Source organism: Felis catus, chromosome E1 (genome assembly GCF_018350175.1).
Source record: "Felis catus isolate Fca126 chromosome E1, F.catus_Fca126_mat1.0, whole genome shotgun sequence".
In the NCBI taxonomy this organism is placed as follows: Eukaryota; Metazoa; Chordata; class Mammalia; order Carnivora; family Felidae; genus Felis; species Felis catus.
In genome coordinates, this window is record NC_058381.1 from 3,825,492 (window position 1) to 3,846,715 (window position 21,224).

The window sequence follows — 21,224 nt, forward strand, 5'->3', positions numbered from 1 at the left end:
CCACAGACAAGAAACACGACTGGTAAGGGCGTTGGGAGAAAAAAGAAACAAGGGCTGCACAGAGCAGCCGGACACGGTCCTTTCGCTTGAAGAGCTGAATCTCGGGGTGCCCGGGGGGGGGGCTCCGTGTCTGACCTCAGCTCAGCTCATGATCTCAGAGCTTGTGGGTTCGAGCCCTGCACTGGGCTCTGTGCTGACAGTGTGGAGCCTGCTTGGGATTCTCTCCCTCCCTCCCTCCCTCCCTCCCTCCCTTTCTCTGTCCCTCACCACTTGTTTGCACACACACACACACACACACACACACACACACACACACACACACTCTCTCTCTCTCTCTCTCTCTCTCTCTCCCCCCCCCCCCCCCCAATGAACAGCTCAATCTTTTCCCAAAGAGCCAGAACATACGCCACAATCACTCGGTTGGGCTGGGAAGCCTGTCCCCACACTGAGGCAGAAACATTAGCTCTGTGCTCAAACGGTCACCCCCGCTTTCAAGTGGTCACCAGCAAGCAATGGGAAGCTGTCTGGCCCACCAACTTCCAGCACCATGCTGGTCACTTCCCAACCGTGCCGCCAAAGGACAGAGGGCGAGGCCGTACGTGAGGGGCCATACGGCGTGGCACCAGGAGCAGCAGCGGAGGCCGGATAATCAGACTGCCTGCATTCGAGCCACGCCTCTGTCGTCGGGGCAAGGCACCCGGTCTCCTGAGCCTAAAACCGGGGCCGTGCTAGCTCTTAGCCCCCACAGGTGTCACGGACACGAAATGAGGCAGCACGCTCAGTGCCGGGGACGCGGCGCGTTCTCAGCCAACATCAGCTGCCGTAAGTCCTGCTGGAAGTGGTTCTGGCTACAGAAGTGGCCGTGACGATGCGCACTCTTTGGACAGAAGACGCTGTGGTCCGCACCCTGTGCGTAAGTCCCTCTGGCCTTCAAGGCTGCCGCAGCCGCCCACAGCATGTCACCAACACCCAGGAGGAGGGGACCCCCGAGGAGGACACGAGTACCCTTCCTTGCTTCTGCCGTGAACACAGACTTGGAAATTTACGCTCCTGCAGAGTTCCCCAAGAGCCTGTGTGCCCTCATGTTTACTTTTGAGAGAGGGGGAGAGAGAGAGAGAGGGAGCGAGCAAGCGGGGGAGGGGCAGAGAGAGAGGGAGACACAGAATCCAAAGCAGGCTCCAGGCTCTGAGCTGTCAGCACAGAGCCCGACGTGGGGCTCGAACCCACGAACCATGAGATCATGGCCTAAGCCAAAGTCAGATGCTCAACCAACTGAGCCCCCCAGGCGCCCCTATTCATACTGTTCTTAAATGTTTTTTCCCAGCCCCAAAGACGTCCTTCCACGGCCAGCAAAGCATCCAAGGATCCCTCGCAGAGGGTGACTGCCACTTTCAGAGCGTTCCTAAGTGAAAACATGGACCCGGAGTTGGTGCCCCGGCTCTGAGGCCCAGACCCACAGAAGCCATGCCCAGATTCAACGACATCACCAGTGGGCTTCAATGATATCACCAGTGAGCCGTCTGAAAACAAACGGACAAGACCCCAAGTCAGACATTCTAGAATACGGTCAGCCTAAAAGCCGTCGAGCAACGATCTTATTGGTCACAAAGATGGATGAAGTATTTGAGGCCCACGGAGTCACCGTAGCAGAGCAGGGAATCTGGGAAGCAGGTGCGTCTGAGGGAACCTGCCTGGGCTTCCCCATAAGAAGTGGGGCTGACATCACTTTCAGGGATAAGGTAACCCAGGTGGAAGTCCTCCTCTCTCTTGCCCTGAAGTGGTCAGGGTGGAAGGGGCTTAATTAGATCCTAAAGATATAGTCAGAGAAAGGCATATGGATGCCCACAGCTGAGTGTCACAGGCCACCCGTCAGCCTGTCCAAGACAACCCGGTGTTGCCCATGACACGTCACCCACGACACGTATCTGCCTTTCAAATATACGTTATTGGCGCAAATAATAAAAGGTGTTTGGGGATGATATTAGAAGGATGTCATCAACGTCTCCTCATCCACTCTTTCGGGAAAGAGGAGAACCGGCCATCCAAAACGTCAGACTTGGCTTGGAGGCGTTTGTGGACTCACACTGAACTGGGTCTGTCAGAGATTTCAGAAATCATGTCAAAGCAAAACGGCAGAGTTGAATTTTGACACATTCCCCACGAAAGGATCCAGTTTTCCCACCCTGGCCTCTCACTCGGAGTGCGCCACGTTCTCTTACACCTCCGCGCCTTGGCACGTGTTGTTCACACTGTTCCAGAGCCCTCTGTGGCTTCCGCACACCCGGCACGCAGGCACTCTGCTCAGAAACGCTCCCTCCCTGGCGACACCTTCCCTCCCGTGCCCGAGGCACCCTGGGGCTGCTTTCCTTGGCTTCTCTACCCTGAACACATGCGTTACAGACATCAGCTTGTTACTTGGGTAAATTGACAGCCGACTGGGTTCACGGAGGACCTCCCGATAGTCCATAAATTCTTAAGAGGACAGACCATGCTCTCCCATGACTGTGTCCCCCAGCAATGTTACGCACGGGTGCCCGGCACAGGTGTCCTAGAACTGTGCTATGTGTCACTGTGTTATGTACTTGGGTTTTGGTCGATTGAAAAGCTGCTCATCGTTTAGACTCAAATATCGATTGTCTGGGGGCACGTAACAATCAACGGTGTGGATCTCAAATGATACTTGCACTTGGGGATAATGTGGAAGATGTTCTAGCAGCTAGAACAGTACTTGGTACGTAGCAAGTGCTCCATGAGCATGTGTTGAATGAATGAATGAGCGTAAACTATCAACAACACAGGTTATTATGGAGTGTTAGTTCTGACGAACTGTGAGGGATGGGGCGCCGGGGTGGCTCAGTCCGTTAAGCGTCCTACTTCTGCTCAGGTCATGATCTCGCGGTTCATGGGTTCGAGCCCCGCGTCGGGCTCTGTGCTGATGGCTCAGAGCCTGGAGCCTGCTTCGGATTCTATGTGTCTCTCTCTCTGTCCCTCTCCCGCTCATGCTCTCTCTCTCTCTCTCTCTTTCAAAAATAAACATTAAACAATGAAAAATGTTAAAAAAGGAACTGTGAGGAATACATGTAAATACAGTTGGTACTGACAAAGTCAAAATCAATATATTACCCATAAGTTAATATCAATATAAAATTCCAGGAGAACATATTCTACAAGTATCCTTCAAATACATCAACAGTCACATTTTTTTTTTTTTAATTTGAGAGAGAGAGAGAGAGAGAGTGCGCAAGGAGGAGAGGGGCCAAGGGAAGACAGAGACAATCTGGGGCTCGATCCCATGACCCTGGGATCATGACCTGAGCTGAAATCAAGAGTCAGAGGCTCAACCGACTGAGCCAACCAGGCGCCCCCGACAGAATCACATTTTAGTGAAATGCTGGGATTTTACCAGATGCTCGTGGGTTTCTTTTTAGCACAGATGATTTGGATTCAGAGTTTTCAGCAAAGTGGACCCTCTGTATTGAACGCACAGACCATTCGACATTTCACTCATTCTCCGTAACTTCTGGTCGCCCTCTATTCCCAGACCTTCCCAAGAAGGAAATAAGTAATGGTCACCTAACAACAGAACAGTTGCATTGGCATTTGGGGCAGCGCTATCCCAGCGTGATCTCTGGTGGGTCAGTACCATCCAAGAGAGGCTTAGAAACACAGCTTCCAGGCCCCGCCTCACCCCTGCGGAGTCCGGACCTCTAGGGGTGGGGGCTCGGGAAGGTGGGTGTCAGCCAGGCCTCCACGCGATCCTTCCGGAGCTAACATTCGAGAGCAATGTCTTTGCAGGCAGAATCAAAAGCTCAGTAGAAGTTCTCCAGTCCATAAAGTAAAATGTCAACTGTTAACACGCTAGGGGAGGGCACTATGAACATATAGGGCCGGGGGTCCCCAGCCGGCAGGAGGGCCACTGTTCCGGGGGACAAAGGAGGCACCCAGGGACTTCTAGCCTCGTGAGGAAGAGGCGCAGCCCGGGATGTGTCTGACGCACAAAACTCATTGGCTGTCACAACACCACCCCCCCGCCCGCCCCGGTCCCCGTCCCACGCCAATATTACCCCCGCCTCATTTCCTCTCCACAGAGATAGCTCTGTTCGGAGAAAGTCTGCGGGGCCAGCAGCGGGTGTAACAGCTGACCCGCCCTGCTTATTAGAATCACCGACTCCAAGAATCATCTCCACCGACGGCCAGCCTTTCTGTTTAGCGCCAGGTTGACCCAAGATGGTCGTGGCCGCTGGGAAACTTTGACTCTTCTTCCTCCCAGGGGCCCCGAGAAAGCCCCTTCGATGGTGGCGACAGCAGGACGAAGCTGGTGTGATTTCAGCCTCGGACGCGGACGGGCCGGTGTGACGGCCACGTCCCCGCCGTCGGGGGGTCCCGATGTCGGACGACGCCCGTATTGGCCGGCGCGGCTGAGCAACGAAGGTTCACCCGCACGAATGCACTGGGGGCCAGGGAGGTCCCAGGAGGCGCTTTGTCACACGCAGCTCGCCACGGCCCCCGGCCCTCCCAGAGGGTGCCCCGGAGAAGCTTTCAAAGCAGACAGCCCCTCTGTTAGCAGCTCTCTTCCAGCCGCGGTGGGCGAGGGAATGAGAGAGGGAACGTCCGATGATTACTTCCTTATGGCCCTCACATTCTTCAAGTATATTCCCTACACCCGCTGGAACGCTGCTGCATTCTTGAGTCCTTCCTTCCCTCTCAGAGCACTGTCTTGTATTGACACGCCGCTAAAAGGACACAGGAGCAGGACCGGCCTCCCCTCCCTCCGCGCGCGCCCCTCCTTCGCCATGGCCGTGCTCTCTCCACGCCCGCCGTGCCTTGTTCTCTTTCTAAGAATGCAATAAACATTTCAGCACGATCTTTTCAATCCACATTATTTATAATATTCTGAACATCCATCGAGCCTGGCCAGAACCGCTAAGCAATAAATCAAACTTAGCAACAACAAAAAATGGAAGGTTTGGGGGTGGGGATCACCCTTTGGCGAGGCTAAAGCCTGAGCCGGCTCATTCCCCGAAGGGCTTGGTTATGTTAGGAAAACCGAGATGGGGATGAGACTCGGGGTTTAGAATGACATGGAGGCAGGAACTCGAATCTATAGGCGTAATCGTCACTTTGTATAAATCTCAAACAAACCTACCTCTCGGGGGTGTCGTGGGGATAAATGAGATACGTGGGAAGCACTCCTTTCTGGGTCCGAGAGGTCATCTTCTTGGAATGAAGAGGCTGAAAGCCCTCCTCCTCTCCTGGGGCTCCAGTCCTGGCTAGTTACCATCCCCGCCACAGGTTCAGATGCCATAGGGGGGAGCCCTGAAGTGGGGGGGCCTTGGGGGCGGAGCTGAGCAGGTGATGTGTTAATGGCGGCCTGGCCACTAGGGCCCGGCTCGGGTGGCCACCCTCGGGGCGCCACCCCCGACCCCCCACCACGCTCCCCCGCCCCCACCGGTGGGGACCAAGCCAGGCCACATGCAGCCAGAGGCCTGTCCCTGGAAGGATTCTGCTCCTGGCCGGCGGTGGGGGGCGGAACTTGTCCCACACCCATACTGCATGGCGCTAGGCAGGTTTACACAGTCTGCCCTTCTCACAGAGGCAGCATCTGGCTGGAGAGCTCGCCGATGATTTCAAAATTTATCTAAACAAACGTGGCGGCCAGCGGAGGCTATTGGCTAATTGCGTAATTGGCCTGAGGCCTTGCTGCCTGGGCGATTTCCCACTCGTTCCAAACGTCTCGCACTGGAAATCCAAGCCGCCCGGCCTTGCCGCGGACCAGGCGTGTGTTTACGTGGCCAGACCTCAACTTCGCGGCTCTGCGGCTGTGGAGTCAGACGGGCTCTGCGATCCGCTGTCAGTGGTCCCCTTCTGACGGTTTCCTGCCTCTCCATCCTTGGGCGGTGGTTCTGAATGTGAGACCGGAGTTGCTGAGTCACAGCCCACGCCGTGTCACCAGGGTCTCATGCTGGTTCTGGGGAAATGACCATAACCGGCGGGTCACGGGACTTCTCCGCAGGGAAGCAACTCTTCTTCCGAAAACGGTCAAATGTGCCAACCAGTTTAGCCCCACCAGCCCACCGCTTTGCATTTCCACCTCGTCTGGCCTTGCTGTAAGACCGACGGGCCGTCCTGTTCAGGTCAGTCACCTGCTTGCCGGACTTGGTGGCCGTAAGGTTGCGAACAATGTTCTAGAAGGTTCAGCACTGGCGTGGCCGTGTTCGTCACTTGTACCAGGAAGTGTCCAAAAAAACCCCCAAATTTATGGATGATTTCCATATGTGCTTTAAAAAAGTCTTCTAAAATACGTTTTCTTTGTGACCTCCCTAGGGCACAGGAACCACCGAAGTCTTTATTCCGTGACCGTGACAGTCAATGATCTGTTCACAGTGTCCACTTCCTTTGCTCCCGATGACACAGACACCCTCTGCCTCTCCAGCCCATCCGGCCCGAGGGGCTGACCCAGACCTCTCGGGTCTCTTCCCCATCTGTCCCTTGGCTGTTGCCTCCTGGGCCAGACTTTTCTACCCGCAGACCTGCCCGCCTCCCCATCCCTAAATGGAGGGCTGGTCTAGGAGCCACTGCTCTCTGCCTTTCTCACCTTGAACCGTTTACACACGTTATCTTCTTGCCTTTACTCATGTGGTGTCGGGGACACGTACGGTTAGGCCCACGGCTTTAGAGCCAGACTGCCTGGGTTCAAATCCTGACTTCCCCACTTCCCATCTATGTGGCTGTGGACAAGCTACTTACCCTGTCCGTGCCTCGCCCGTAAAATGGGCATAATAGTAGAACGTATGTTGCACTGGCTGTGGTTTCGGTAACGCAGCAAGTGCTCGGTAAACATCTGTCTTTCTCATTATTAAGGCTTTACCAGACACGTTTCATGGTGTGCCTCCAGCCCCTTCAAACGGGCTCTGTTTCGACCCAGGCTGTGGTTGGGGGTGAGCCCTGGCGGTCACAGTCTATACGCCATGATCACGCCCATCAAGCCACGGTGACTTGGGCATGCAGAGGTTAGCTAATCCACAGCCTGGCCAGCAGCTTCTGACCCAGCACGTGAAGCTGAGTTAAGAAAAAAGATTCTTTTCTCCTTCTGAGCTAGGACACATGGGGCAACCCAGACTTGCTAGGTCCTTCTTGCTTCCAAATGGTGTCGTGCGTCCTCACGATAAATGCACCTAGGTGGTGAGAGTGGTTCTCTTCTCTTTTTCTCCCCGGCCAAAAGCACCCCCAAAGGACAAAAGCTTAACTACTGTATCTCTCACATACGTCCCACCGCAGGTCCATGCACTTAAAAGATTTTGACGAAAGGGATGCATTTCTTGTTGCAAAATTTGGGGTCACTGGCAAGATGGCCGGAAAGTTTTCTGTCACTTTTGACATTAGACCTTTTAGGCCATCAGTGAGATATCTAGGACATGAATGAAATCGGTTTAATTGACTCCTACTTCAAATCCAGATCCTACAATGCCTGTAGGTTTAATTGGATAAAAGTCTTTTTTTTTTTTTTTTTTAATTGATGGATAGTTGACAGCATAAAGTCTTTATGAGTTAAGGTGAGTCCAGAGCCAACTCCTTTCTGGTTAACTTCTCCGTCACTCTGGAGAAACGTCCCTACCACCATTTCTCAAATGACGAAGTGGAGCTTTCTGGAGCACCCGATGTGGGTGGAAATAACATCCATCCATCATTAACCCACTGTATGCTGGGTGCCATGCTAGACACTGGGAATAGGGAGTGGTCAAGATGGACCCGATACGTGACCCCAGGGGATTTTTATATGCTAATGGGGGAGGCAGACAGACATTCAAATAATCCCACAAATCACGATGGATGTTAAGAATAGAAACAAACAAGGTACTATGATAAGAAGTATCTTAACGGAGTGGTCAGGCGAAGGATCCAGTCACCAGAAAAGGTGGGCAAAGGCCACAGGACACCTGAGGATTTCACGGCATGGCAAGAAAGACACTGTGGTTGCAACGGGCCAATGGGAAGGAGAGAAATGAGGATGTGTTTGGTAAGAAAGCCAGGGGCTAAGGTCTGCAGGGCCTCGGGGGTCACGGTAAGGAGCTGGGTTCTATTCTGAGTACAAGGGAAGCCACTGCTAGGTTTATGTAGGGAGTGGCAGCATCTCATTTACGGTATACAGTCATTTGGGTCCAGTCTCTGTGTACAAGTCAAGTCAACAAGACCGTTCTGAGAGAACCAACACAGCATCCAGGTGGGAGAGTGGAAGCGGGTGGTGGCGGTGGAAAAGGAGGGATTTGAAAGGCAGTTTAGAAGACAATTACCAGGCCTTCCTTTTGGGTAAGAAAGGGGGCCGTGGTGAAAGGAGAGGAAACGATTTCTATCTCGAATAACTGGTCAGTGGGGTGCCATTTACTGACACGGAGAAAACCAGGGGCTTCTGGGTAGGCTGCGAGGGATTTCAGTTGAGATCTCAAATAAACCTTTGGGCGTGCAGCGGAAATCTGGAGCTCAGAAGACAGGTCTTGGTTGGTGATGGTGGCGGTGATGGTGACAGATGGAAAGGCCAAAGAGCTTTGGGGGGAAAGGTCACGGGAGGTGCAGAGCAGCAGGCACGGAAGAGGAGCAGCCAGCAGGAGGAAGTTAGGGCAGATGGCGGAGCGAGGGGACGCCGAGCTCATTAGGGACTTTGGAGACTAGGGCCAGGGGTGGGTGGAGGGAGGGCCGTGCCACTACCCGCTGAGCACAGCAGCAGTAGCACCAACTACCGAGGGTCCACTGTGTGCCAAGCACTGTGCCCACCGTCTCAGATACGCCATTTCTGTCACCATAAGAGTCCTACAAACTGCTATCGTCAAGATGATGAGGACGACGGTGACCATGACCATGATGATGAGGAGGAGAAGGACAACGGTGGAACCCAACGCTCAGAACAGTTAAGCGACTTATCTAAGGTTTCAAAGCTCCTCAGTGTTGGGGACTGAATGCAGGTCTGACTAGCTCCAATGGTCATAGTCCTGAAGACCATACAATAACGTCGAGACTGTACGTGACTACAAATACCAATGACACACCTTCCAAGCCATCTTCTCTGCTTCCGCTGCCGGCTGTCTCATTCTAGACAAACAACTATGGACTTCTCACCCTCTCCCTGCCGCAGAACAATCCAGTGTCCCACTTCTGGCAGCCAGGTCAACCCTCTTCCCAAATGTCAACTCCAAGCCTAACCATATGTGTTCCTTGCTTTCCCTTCAAGAACCAGAAGAGACAAAATTAGTTACTTGCAGATGATGGAGCGCCAACCTGGAAATAACAAAATAACCAACGGAAGACCTATCTGAACTAAAGAGGCCAGTTAACAAACACACTGATAGACCCCGACCCCTTTCTTACGAACCAGTCACAAACCACGGAAGACACGATGAGAAAAATTTACTAATAACCATACTCGTGAATGGAGAACAAAGGAATTCACAAAAATGGACAGGGCTGATATTTTGGAAATTCCGTAACCTCACTGAGGGCCATAAAGGGAAATCCAAAGAGAGAGAGAGAGAGAGAGAGAGAGAGAGAGAGAGAGAGAGAGAGAGAGTGAGAGAGAGGCATCCCATATTCCTGGAGGGGAAGATTCAATATCATGTGTGTGCCCATCCTTTCCAAACTAACATCAACCTTCAATTTGGTTATAATAAAAATAGCAACGGAGTGTTTCAGGAACCTGCCCAAATACTGTGAGCAACCAACGCACAGTCTCAGATACACTGTCTGTTCCCATTTTGCAGATAAGGCACCCAGGGCTCGGGTGAAGGAAGGTGGAAAGTATCCGAGGGAAATTCACATGGAGGCACAAAACAATAATTGCATAACGTCTGTTGCAGTTGTGTGTGGACGTGTGAGGCAGGAGATAAGGGTGGGGGCTGTAGATCCCAGGGGGCCCCAAGTGTTGCCACCTGGAACTTGGGTCCTGGGGAGTCTCCGGAAGGTTGAGCAGGGAGCGGTGGTGGTGGAGGGAAGGGCCAATGAGAACAAGCCCATGTTTTTCAAAGCTCGCCCTGGTGCCTGTGTGGGGAAGGCACTGAAAGGGGGCAGAACTGCAGACAAGGAGGTGAGTCAGGAAACAGAAGGATCCAGAAGGGATGACAGGAGTCTGAAGGATAGAAGGAAGGGGGCACACGGCTTCCACAGACACTGAAGAGGGAGGAGAACCATCACAAGTTTGGGTCACATTGGACGCTGGGCGAGAGGGACGAGCCAGGCGCAACTCCTGAGGGTTTGGCTTGAGAAACGGAACGGTCGGCAGGCTTATTCATCAAAATAGAAAACAGAGGAGGAAAAGCAGGGCTGGCGAGGATCACAGGCCCAAGTCTGGACATCTTGGGTATTATGTCCAGCAAGTTTTAACAGCACAGTATTGCTTTTCTTCCACCGGGATTGTAGAGAACATGTCTTTTGAGCTAGCAAGTCACTGGGGGAAATTTCCTATTTGGGTTGGGGGTTGGGGGTTGGGGGTTGGGGGTTGGGGGCAGGCCTCTATCTACTTTAAATATCCCAAGTGTGACACAGATGCATATACTTTGGAGTAGCTCTAAAAGTGATAAAAGGCCTTGGGGGTGGGTCCAGCCTCAACAGCTGGTAAAGGCCTCCCAGGCAAGGGGAGTCTTTGGGGTCTTCTTCCCATGCTCCTGCGGAGGCGGAGTCCAATACCACTTCTCCATTTCCCTCCCTCTACCCCAAGACTCCCAGATCGCCATTGTATGTTTCTATACATTTGCGAAGGTTTTCGCTGGTGCTTGACGCCATTTTCTTACTACAGTCCCTCCTCTTGGACGTCCTAGTGTGTCTCTTCATTCATTATAGTCCTTCAGACATTATATGGTTTCAAAGTGTGGTAAGACAGTTGTCAACAGCAAGGCACGTGATTGGAAGCCATGCTTTTAATCAATGACACATTAGTATCTCCAGGCGTCTGTTTTCTTAACTTATAACCATCTTCATCGCCCTGATCCTTAGACTTAGCCGTTTATCACAGTGTACAGAAAAAAAGGTCAGCCAAAGGAAAGCTAGCTTCTCTATTTGACACTCTTTTGGCCAACCTATCGGCCAGGAAGAGCACAATTGAGACGCTCTCGCTCATCTATGGCGGAATTTCCAGCTGAAAGAATCTGGAGGGGCTATCCAGGCAAGAATTGCACTTGCGAATTTGAATACGTGAACTGAGAGAGTCGCTTTACGGGGATGAACTTTGTTTTTCTGTGCCCAAACTACAGAAGGGCATGTGTCTGTCTGTCCTCTGGCAAATGGGGATCCAAGACACCAGCGCAGGTGGACGTAGAAACTAGGTAGGGGCTCTAGTCGGGGGAAGGCAGTCCAGGAAATCGGACAGGTATCCTCAACAGGGAAAACTGGGGGTGTTCACAAGTACGGATTCCCCAAACTGACCGTGACCCCAGGTGATGAGCATCTGAAAGAATATGGATTTTATGAAGCTCACGGAATGGCCCGTAGTCACTTCTGAACCCCTTCACCATCACAGACTATCTTTTACTCCGACAAAACGTTGTGGATCGTTAGAAATGGCTTTTCTTATATTAAGAAGGAGTTTTCTTCCTTTCTATAAATATTTAACCTTCTGTGTTTGCAATAAAATTCTCAGAGTTTTCATTTCATGGGGTTAAAATATAAACTCAAGCAGAGCGTTCACCACGGTGACCTAAATGTAGAGGTTTTGCTTTGAATGGCCCTCTTCATTCTATAAGCTTGACCTGTACGCGCCTTTTAAAATTAAAAACAATTTTCTTAAGCAACGACGTGTTTCCAGTAACTTCTGTCTGTGGGGATTACATTCTAGCTCATGTTCTGGAATCATTTTCTTAATCAAACGCAAAATGGCGGTCCCTTCGGCGAAGCCTGGTGGAAACGGTACCCTGAATAACATTCGAGGGTTTTCTTTTGAAGTTGAACTCTGGCAATTACTGTTTTACGACGGTGCATTTCTTCAGGAGAGGAAATGATTTTTGAGAATACTGAAGCCTTTTTTATTCTAAAGCAGGCCAGCAACACCTGTACACAATCTTTGTAGACAACAATAAGACTTTTTCTGAGGTCTCGTGTCATGACCATTTAATTTAATAGCTCTGAGAGTTTACACAGGACACTAATACCTCAGTTAGCTGGCAAGATTGGCGAACTGGGGATTCCAGTTAACTTAATTTTTCCATCAACTAATAGTAACCCATTTATACGCAATGAAATTTCCCCAGCAGGATATGGGGGATCTGGACATCTCTTTTCAGGTATGGACAACTGTTGTGTTTTGTCTCTTGGTTTGACATTTTTTTTTTTAGAAGAAAAAAAAGTGCGGCATTTTCCCCTCCTTCATAAATCTTCACATTAATAAACCAATAATCAAGCACATGTGAGAGACCTCACCAAAAAAAAAAAAAAAAAAAAAAAAAAAAAAAGGTTAAATTTAACACTGATAGTCTCCAGATAAAGAAAATAAACGAAGGGAGGGAAAATAAAATATATTCCTCTCAATCCACGGTAGTGTTCATTTTCACATGCTAGGCATCAGTGTGCACCCGGGGGACACAGAGATAAACAATACATGTTTTTTTGGGCCTTGGAGGCTCACAGTTTATATGTAGAAGAAGTCGAGAACTTCAGAAGATACGAGAAATGACAAGTGTTTAAACATTTTTTTTCCTTTAAAAGCATAGAAAGCTACTCTTGCTTTTGAAAAGTCATGGCAAACGAAACGTTCTCTTTGTAATAATTAGTGAAAAGAAAATAAATTTAAGGTTGCCCCTAGATCTTTTCGCCAGCAGAAAATAGGGACTGGTTTTATATCTGGACTTCAGCTTAGCAGAATTGGAACGTTTCAAAGGGTCTTAGAAATGTAACAGGTAAGTGGAGAAAAGGAATGGAAAGAACTTTCTAGTTTGGCTTGCCCGGGGCCCAAAGACCCCTGGCTGTCCTCAGTCTCGCTAGTTTCTGAAGTCTGTGGCTGTGTTTTAATTAACAGATGCAAAGCCATTCAAAGTCATGGGTGGGGCTTGGTTTCTTTCCTCAGATGGTTTCCAGCAGGCAACCTTGGCCTCAGGATCTTGAGTTTTCTGGGATGCTAGGTTCCATTCTCCCTGCTTCTCAGGCTTCACCCCGCCGGAGAAGCTGAGCCAGTGGTTCCGGGATGGGGGCTCAGAAATTTGTATTTTTAGTGAGATTATCATGGGATTCTTATCATTAAGGAAATTTGGAAAATATGCCCCTGGCTAACATCATTTGCCTAAGATACTTGGGGGTGGGGAAGGGGGCAGGGGGGAGGGGGTGCTGGGAGGGAAGAGCAGATTCCCAGGCCCCAAGACCTGGAGAATCAGGTTCAGTAAGCCTGCGGTGGGGCTCTGCAATCAGTATTTGCAAATTTCAACGTGCAATTCTCACGCATGTCTCATACAGATGGTTGCCAGAAACATTGCCCTTGGTGCTAAAGACTTTGCCAAACCCTGTCCTGCTAGTGTTGGACACAAAACAACCAGAATCAGGGGCGCCTGGGTGGCTCAGTCGGTTAAGCGCCCGACTTCGGCTCAGGTCATGATCTCGCGGTCCGTGAGTTCGAGCCCCGCGTCGGGCTCTGTGCTGACAGCTCAGAGCCTGGAGCCTGTTTCAGATTCTGTGTCTCCCTCTCTCTGACCCTCCCCCGTTCATGCTTTGTCTCTCTCTGTCTCAAAAATAAATAAACGTTAAAAAAAAAAATTAAAACAAACAAAAACCAACCAGAATCAGGAGAAAGCCCTGTAGAGGTCCAAAGCACTGATGCAAAGCGTGGGCATCTGGAACGTCCCCGTCTGCATCCGGAATGTCCAGGTCCACCCGGGGCTCTTCCTGCTTCCTGCGGTTCCTGATCTGACCTCTATGAGCCATTTCTCCAAGGCCCGCCTCCACCAGCCCGGGTTAAGCCCAAAGCATCACAGACAACAAGATGCTTGTCTGTCCCCATACAGGGGCAGACCTAGGAGGCCAATGGGTGCAACTCTAGTAGACTGAAGTAGTGACCGCCTTGGGGAAAAGTGGCAAAATGTCTTTTGGAATGGTCACAGCTTGGTTATATCATGCCTCAAAGTCACAAATGAAACGATGACACATCCCACTGCCTGGTCATAAATGAGCACACTGTTTACTACAAATTCTGCTGAAATAAACCTGTCTTCACGTACAGTTGCTAAGGCATTTGTGCTTAGAAAAATAAATACTTTAAAGACAAACAATACCTTCACATTTTCCCTTCAAAAAAATGACTAATGTACTAGAAACTTGTGAGACGCTGTAACGAAATTTTTCTGGAATCCCCATCCTCCTGCATCTCACACTTGCTAGTCACGGCATGGACCTCTCTGGGAATGCCAAGGGAAATATCAGACTTGGTAGGGCTAAAAAAAAAAAAAAATAGGGCAAGATCATAAATGGGGTGAACAACTCCACTCGAATGCTTCCCCGTGAAGTCAGTCTGCGTTTCATCCAAGCGGTCAAACTGCAGAAGGACCCTAGCAATTCAGCTGTCCTGATTTCGAACCTCTGCCCGCCTGGATAGAGTCTGCAACTTAACTATTCAGTATGAAGACAAAGTCGTGTACCTGTGAGCACAGGCTTCTCCAAAAGAGAGAAGGCAAGGTACATGTTTCGCCCCCGTTCCCCACGCACTGATCTCTGACCTGTAAATATCCTTGCAGGACACAGGAAGACGATATTGTCTGCTGCGTTAGGGTGGGCAGTGACAAAAAATATATATATATAGGGGTGCCTGGGTGGCTCAGTCGGTTGAGCGTCCGACTTCGGCTCAGGTCATGACCTCACAGCTCGTGAGTTCGAGCCCCGTGTCGGGCTCTGTGCTGACGGCTCAGAGCCTGGAGCCTGCTTCGGATTCTGTGTCTCCCTCTCTCTCTGCCCCAAACCCAGTCGCATTCTGTCTCTGTCTCTCTCAAAACTAAATAAACATTAGAAAAAATTTAAAAATATATATATATCCTCTTGAACACCGCCAGAGGTGAAGATTCTTATGTGTGAATAGGACAAATGGTTCTTTTTCAGTTTGGAAAGAGAAAGCACCTAAAAAAAAAAAAAAAAAAAAGGTTTGGTGGGGAGGCTTTGCCGTGGTATTTCACCTCAACACATCTTTCAAGTCTGATGGCTTGTAAGCTCACGGCTTTGGTTCTGGTCTTCAGCCTTCAGACAACTCTAAGCTGTCCGCAGCAGCTGCAGAGGCCGAGTCTTTAAATGAAATAAAGAAATAATTGCTTCGGGGAACAAAGGGAGGAGAAAAAAAAAAAGCCCCGTTAGCTGAACTACACGGCCCCTTGGGAGTGTGTGTGGTATGTGTTCCTGATTAATATTGTGCAGTGTGGTCAAAAGGAATCCCTGAGCGATCCCAGAGCGTCAGAAAAAGTGTGATGTGGTCAAAAGAGAGGGTTTCAGAAGCATACCTGGGCTCAAATCTCAGCTCTGCCACTGATTAGCTACGTGACCTCGACAAAGGGCCTTGACCTCTTGGGGTCTTCACTGCTTATCTGCAGTATGGGAATAACACGACCCACTACCTCGAGGGGACGTGGTGAGGACTGGGGAGGATGAGGTATGCGGTGTGCTGATTTTGCTGAACAGCGAACTGAACGGTGCCCAGACGGGGAGCCGAGTGGTGCACGGGGTCCCTGGAAAGGCTCAGGGATGGGACGTGCCAGGTGGTGCCGAAGGCAGAGCTAGAAATAGAGGGGCTGGTTAAACAAACATGAGCACCGTGATACCCCAGATCCCTTGTGTCACCCCACACAACCAGGCAGCCACCCCCCCACTATGCTCTCGGGAAAGGTGCAGTGGAGAGTGGACCACGGGAGTTGTGAACACAGGGGCAGCAGGCCCAGGAGAAAGAACACATTAGGGGAGAGGCTGAAAATAGGGAAATTAAATAAAAGGTTCATGCGGAACGGTGAGCCGGCTTTCCCCCGCCCTTGTCAGGCTCCCGGGTGCCACCGGCTAAACTTCTACTCTCCAGGCCAGAGACCATAGGTTTCCTCTCAGCAGAAAGGGGTCAACCAAAGGGAAAAGAGAATGGATACTAACATTTGGGGGCCCCAATAAAATGATGAGGTCCTTCCCACTCTGATAATCCTCTGGAGAGACCTGCAACTCAACAGACCCCACCCCCCCACATACGAGCTGTCAGCACAGAGCCCCACGCAGGGCTCGAACCCACGAACCAGGAGATAGATCACTGACTTGAGCCGAAGTCGGGTGATTAACCAACTGAGCCACTCAGGCGCCCCTTTGGTGCCGCGTTCTCAAACACGAGCAGGTCGCCAAGCATCACTAGACATCTGACAAGACAGAAAAATGGAACAGAACCCCCAAATCATCCCCCCGTTCTCTCTGCCAAACCCCCACCCCCTAAAAAAACAGAAGAAGGAATTGAGAAGATAAAAGCAAAGAACAGAAGTCAGTGCCCAAGAAACACTAATTAATATCCTCCGAGCTACAACACGTAACAAAATATTTTGTGTCTATGAAACCAGAACTGAGCAGCATTTAAAATCAGAAAAGCCGAGCTACAAAACTAAGGCAGCAATAAAGAAATTCAAGGGGACGATCTGAAGAAGCAGTTGAAGGAAGGTCCCAGAAAGGAAAAAAAAAGACAAAGGAATGAAAAACAGGAGAGGAAAGAAGGAAATCAATAAATTAAGCCAGGAGGCCCAATATCCAACAAGGAACGTAGAACGTACCAGAAGGAAGGAAAGGAAGAAGAGAGAGGAGGTACTTGTCAAAGCTCCAACAGAAGAAAAAATGTCCTGAGCAGAAGGACATGAATTCCAGACTGAAGGGTCCATGAAGTACCCAACACCGTAACGGGGGTGGGGGTGGAAGGAAGTTACCCAGAGTCCTCCTGCATGAAAGTTAGACTACTGATGCTAAGGAGAAGCTCTTAAAAGCAAAACAGGACGTATGACAAGGTTCAGGAATCAAAATGACACTGGACTTCTTGACAGCCGCACTGGACGCTAGCAGACAATGACCGATGCCTTCAGCTTTGGGAGCACAAAGCGTTCTTCACCGAAAATTCTACGTGCAGTCAATCGGTTAAGCGCTCCAGACACGCGCCATCTTGAGAAACGTACTTCCCAGGCCGTCTTCCTCAGAGAGCTGGCTGAGGGTGTGTGAAGGAGATAAAACCAAGGAAGAAGATACGAGCTCCAGGAAAGGGGGGCTCCAACGGGAGAGAGGGGGGACGGAGTCTCTAGGAGACGCTGAAGAGAAGCCATGGGGCAGCGGAGGTGCACGGGGCCTGGAGGGCTAGCGGTCTGGGCTGGAACGGAAGCAGGGGGTTCAGGAAGGCCGACTCCCAAGCAACATGCAGGAAAGACGGGTTATCTGGTGTGCGTTTGCACCAGATCCATGAGTATTTCTTAGCTCGGTAGTAACACAGGGCCAGAATCAGGATGAGCAAAGGGGAAAGACGGCATAAGTCCAAGACAAACAAAATGTTGACAAACACCAATACTGTCAAAACGAAAATGCTGGGGGGCGCTTGGGTGGCTCATTTGGTTGAGCGAACAACTCTTGATTTGGGCTCAGGTCATGATCTCATGGTTTGTGGGATCGAGCCCAGCGTCGGGCTCCATGCCGAGGGTGGAGCCCGCTTGAAATTCTCTCTCTCTCTCTCTCTCTCTCTCTCTCTCTCTCTCTCTCTCTCCTTCTGCCCCACTCGCGCTCACTCTCTAAAATTTAAAAAGAAATCTTTTTTTTTTGAAGGAAAAATGAAAATACTGAATCACAATTTACCTAACAACCGTGATTACCCTCTGTTGGTGGCACAAACGGAGGAGTGTGAGTGCGTGAGGGGGTGCGGGGAGCAGGCAGTGAAAGAGCTAAAACAGTAGAAGCTAGCGGATGACATCTCAAATTGCAATCCGATCCTATTGGTACAAGCATGTTATTTAGAAGAAAGGACATTCCTGGGGCGCCTGGGTGGCTTTGTTGGTTGAGCGTCCGACTTCAGCTCAGGTCATGATCTCGTGGTTTGTGAGTTCGAGCCCCGCATCGGGCTCTGTGCTGATGCCTCGGAGCCTGGAGCCTGCTTTGGATTCTGTGTCTCCCTCTCTCTCTGCCCCTCCCCTGCTCGCACTCTGTCTCTCTCTGTCAAAAATAAATAAACATTAAAAGAAGGAGGAGGAGGAGGAGGAGAGAGAGGAGGAGAAGGAGAGAGAGGAGGAGGAGGAGGAGGAGGAGGAGGAGGAGGAGGAGGAGGAGGAGGGAGAGGAGGAGGAGGAGGAGGGAGAGGAGGAGGAGGAGGGAGAGGAGGAGGAGAAAGGACATTCCAGAAGAAACAGGAAGGAGGCGCTGAAAGCAGTCTTCTCTGGGGGGCTGGGCGCCAGGGGGAAGGGAGGTCACTGCTGCTTTCTGTTTCCTGGTTTGGAACGGACTCTGTACTTCTCTCTGTCTTTGCAAACTATGCCTAGACATTATTTTGACTCCTCACCAGGCCGGATTCTGTGCTCAATGCCTACTCCTGCTGCTCGCCACGGGGGTCAAGGGCAGGAACGCAGCAGGAGGGGAGCGAACGCCACCTCTATGTGGACCATGTGGAATAAGCAGGTACTGGGTGCAAGAGACAGAAGAGAAACACAGGCCCATGACAGCTTCCGCTTGGTTGCCCAGCAAGCACACTGCACACACATAAAAAATGTCAATAAGCGATCGATATGTTTTATCATAATGTGACTTTCAGGCACAGCCAAGACTGCGTTCAGTTCCTTCCCAGAGGGAGAAAAATCTCGGATCACATTGTGCCACTGTACGTGGAAAGAAGCCTCTGTTGTACGAGTCCCGGGTCTCTCTGGCTGATGTGTGTTCTTTTCAATCCAGTCCACGTAGAGTTGTCCATATCCTGACTAATGATTTGCTCACCTTCCATACGTCCCGTATATACTCGTAGATGACAATTCTGACCATGCCACTCAAAAGCTCCTGTTTGGAAAAGGGGGGAAATAGAGACCCACACTGGTCACCTGTCTAGCACACACCTTCTCACGAGGCTGTGCTGACCACCCCCCGCATGGGGGGCGGGGGGTTCATCCCTGTCTAGGGTCCTCCGCTGGGGAGAATGTTCCTTGGCCTTTAAAAAAAATTTTTTTTAATGTTTGCTGATTTTTGAGAGAGAGAGGCGGGGGCGTGGGGAGGGGCAGAGAGAGGAGACACAGAATCCGAAGCAGGCTCCAGGCTCCGAGCTGTCACCACAGAGCCCGACGTGGGGCTTGAACTCCTGAGCTGTGACATCATGACCGGAGCCGAAGTTGGACACTCAACCGACTGAGCCACCCAGGCGCCCGGCTCCTTGGCCTTTCCCACTTGACCAAAGGTCAGCTGTAAGCAGGGGATGCTGAACAGCTGTGGTGAGCAAATTCTGGGAAGAAAGGAGGAGTCCATCGGGTCCAAAAGTAGTATCTACACAAACACTGCTAATCAGCCAAATGCAGAGTTTCTGGGTGTTCTATGAAATCACTGTTGAATTATACGCTTCCAGTACTGTGATAAATATTCAGTACTGGGAAAATGCTTGCCTTTCTCAAAAAAGTATGTCTCTTTTCTGTTAGGTATTATCACCGTGTGACACTTTGCAGTTCTCTTTTCACGTTGGTTTTCCAGGATTCTGTTCTTGGTGCTAAATTTTTTTTTTAAGTTTCTTTCTTTTTTTTTTATTAAAAAAAAATTTTTTTTTTACATTTATTTATTTTTGAGAGACAGAGACAGAGTGTGAGCAGGGGAGGGGCAGAGAGGGAGACACAGAATCCGAAGCAGGCTCCAGGCTCTGAGCTGTCAGCACAGAGCCCGACACGGGGCTCCAACTCACGAACCGTGAGATCATGACCTGAACTGAAGTTGGATGTTCAACCGACTGAGCCCCCCGGGGGGCCCCGTTAAGTTTCTTTATTTTTGAGGGGCAGAGAGAGAGGAGAGAGAGAGAAAGAGAGACAGAGAATCCCAAACAGGCTCCGTGCCATCAGTCCAGAGCCCCACTCGGGGCTCGAGCCCATGAACCGTGAGATCACAACCTGAGCTGAGATCAAGAGCTGGACATTTAACCTTCGACTGAGCCATCCGGGTGCCCCTCTTGGTGCTAAATTTGATGTTCAAGCATGGCATTACTTGGTGGTTTGATCTACTCTATTTATGCTCTTGGCCCCATGTAAACATTTCCTAATTCTTCAGCAGTTTTGATTTTAAACACACACACACACACACATACACGTACACACACGCTTTATTGTAAACAGCCCCATATGTTCTTTGGAATACAGAGGTTACAAATTATAAACAAGATCTGTCCTGGGATAGAAGCTGGGCTGTCCTCACTCAAGTTTTCTCTACGAGATTCTTAGATTCTAAGGTGGGAGAAGAAAGTAGGCTTTGGCCAGTGTGGAAGGCTTGCCGGCCGGGCAAGTCCTCATACTTAAGTCCTGGTTGGCGGGCCAAAAACTCTGCGAGCTTATCCACTTACTTATGCCGCTGTGTGTATTTGCTGTTGTTTCCAAGGAAAAGTTCTGTTTGACATTCCCCAGCCTTGCCTTAGTTGAACTAAGGAGAAGCAGGATTGTTTTTCCCCTACGCCTCTGTGTTCCCGGGTGTCGGAAGCTGCCGGGACTCGGGCACAAGCCGCTGCTGCACGTGGTCAAAGGGAGACAGCAAGCGGTCACTACACATGGATCTCGGGAGGGTGAGCACAGAGGCATCCTCAAAGCCCGGGACACGGTCTGGAGCGTGGTGCTGGGCGCTGGGGCTTCCGTAGCTAGCTGGCTCTCGAGACCCGCCCCCCGCCAGCTAAGGTATGTCACCACCGTGTGCTGGCATCTAGAGTAACAGGCACGCCAGGCCAGGGGGGCTCCTGGTTCCCGGTTCGGAGACAGAATGCTTTCCCAAGCCATGGCTCGGAATAAAAATAGAATCTGTTTATTAAACTTGTCTCTTTTCGTAACACAACACAGGCTTCGGAAAGATAACCGTGCAGCAGACACAATAAAGAGGAAGCATCACACGAAGGCTTCCTAGCGTTCGTTATGGGTATTGGTTGGTTGGGCAAATTTACATTCGGTCCACCGACATTACGGAACCGAGTCGAATCGCTACATGACCACACACCTCGGTAGCCATGTACGTCCACGTCTACTGACGGATGACAGCAAAGAACAACTATGGATCACTTACTGCGTGCCAAGCAC

General features: G+C 50.6%; 1 protein-coding gene and 1 long non-coding RNA gene across 4 annotated transcripts in view; one reads left to right on the top strand and one right to left on the bottom strand.

Annotated features, from left to right (window-relative positions):
* STX8 (syntaxin 8) overlaps window positions 1-21,224 on the bottom strand; it is a 253,572-nt gene that overhangs the window by 14,229 nt on the left and 218,119 nt on the right. Inside the window, exon 8 of one of the 3 annotated variants that reach the window (XM_019817163.3) lies at window positions 18,688-18,975. The exons of the other annotated variants lie outside the window; for them this stretch is intronic. Within the exon in view, the coding sequence (XP_019672722.2) occupies window positions 18,788-18,975 (188 nt within the window). The 3' untranslated portion in view covers window positions 18,688-18,787. Of the gene's footprint in view, window positions 1-18,687; window positions 18,976-21,224 lie in introns of those variants that run through there. 3 annotated transcript variants of the gene reach the window in all.
* On the top strand, window positions 1,323-4,864 carry LOC109494178. Its single transcript, XR_002148810.2, has 2 exons — window positions 1,323-1,671; window positions 4,089-4,864. It is a non-coding gene; the product is annotated as an uncharacterized LOC109494178 (long non-coding RNA).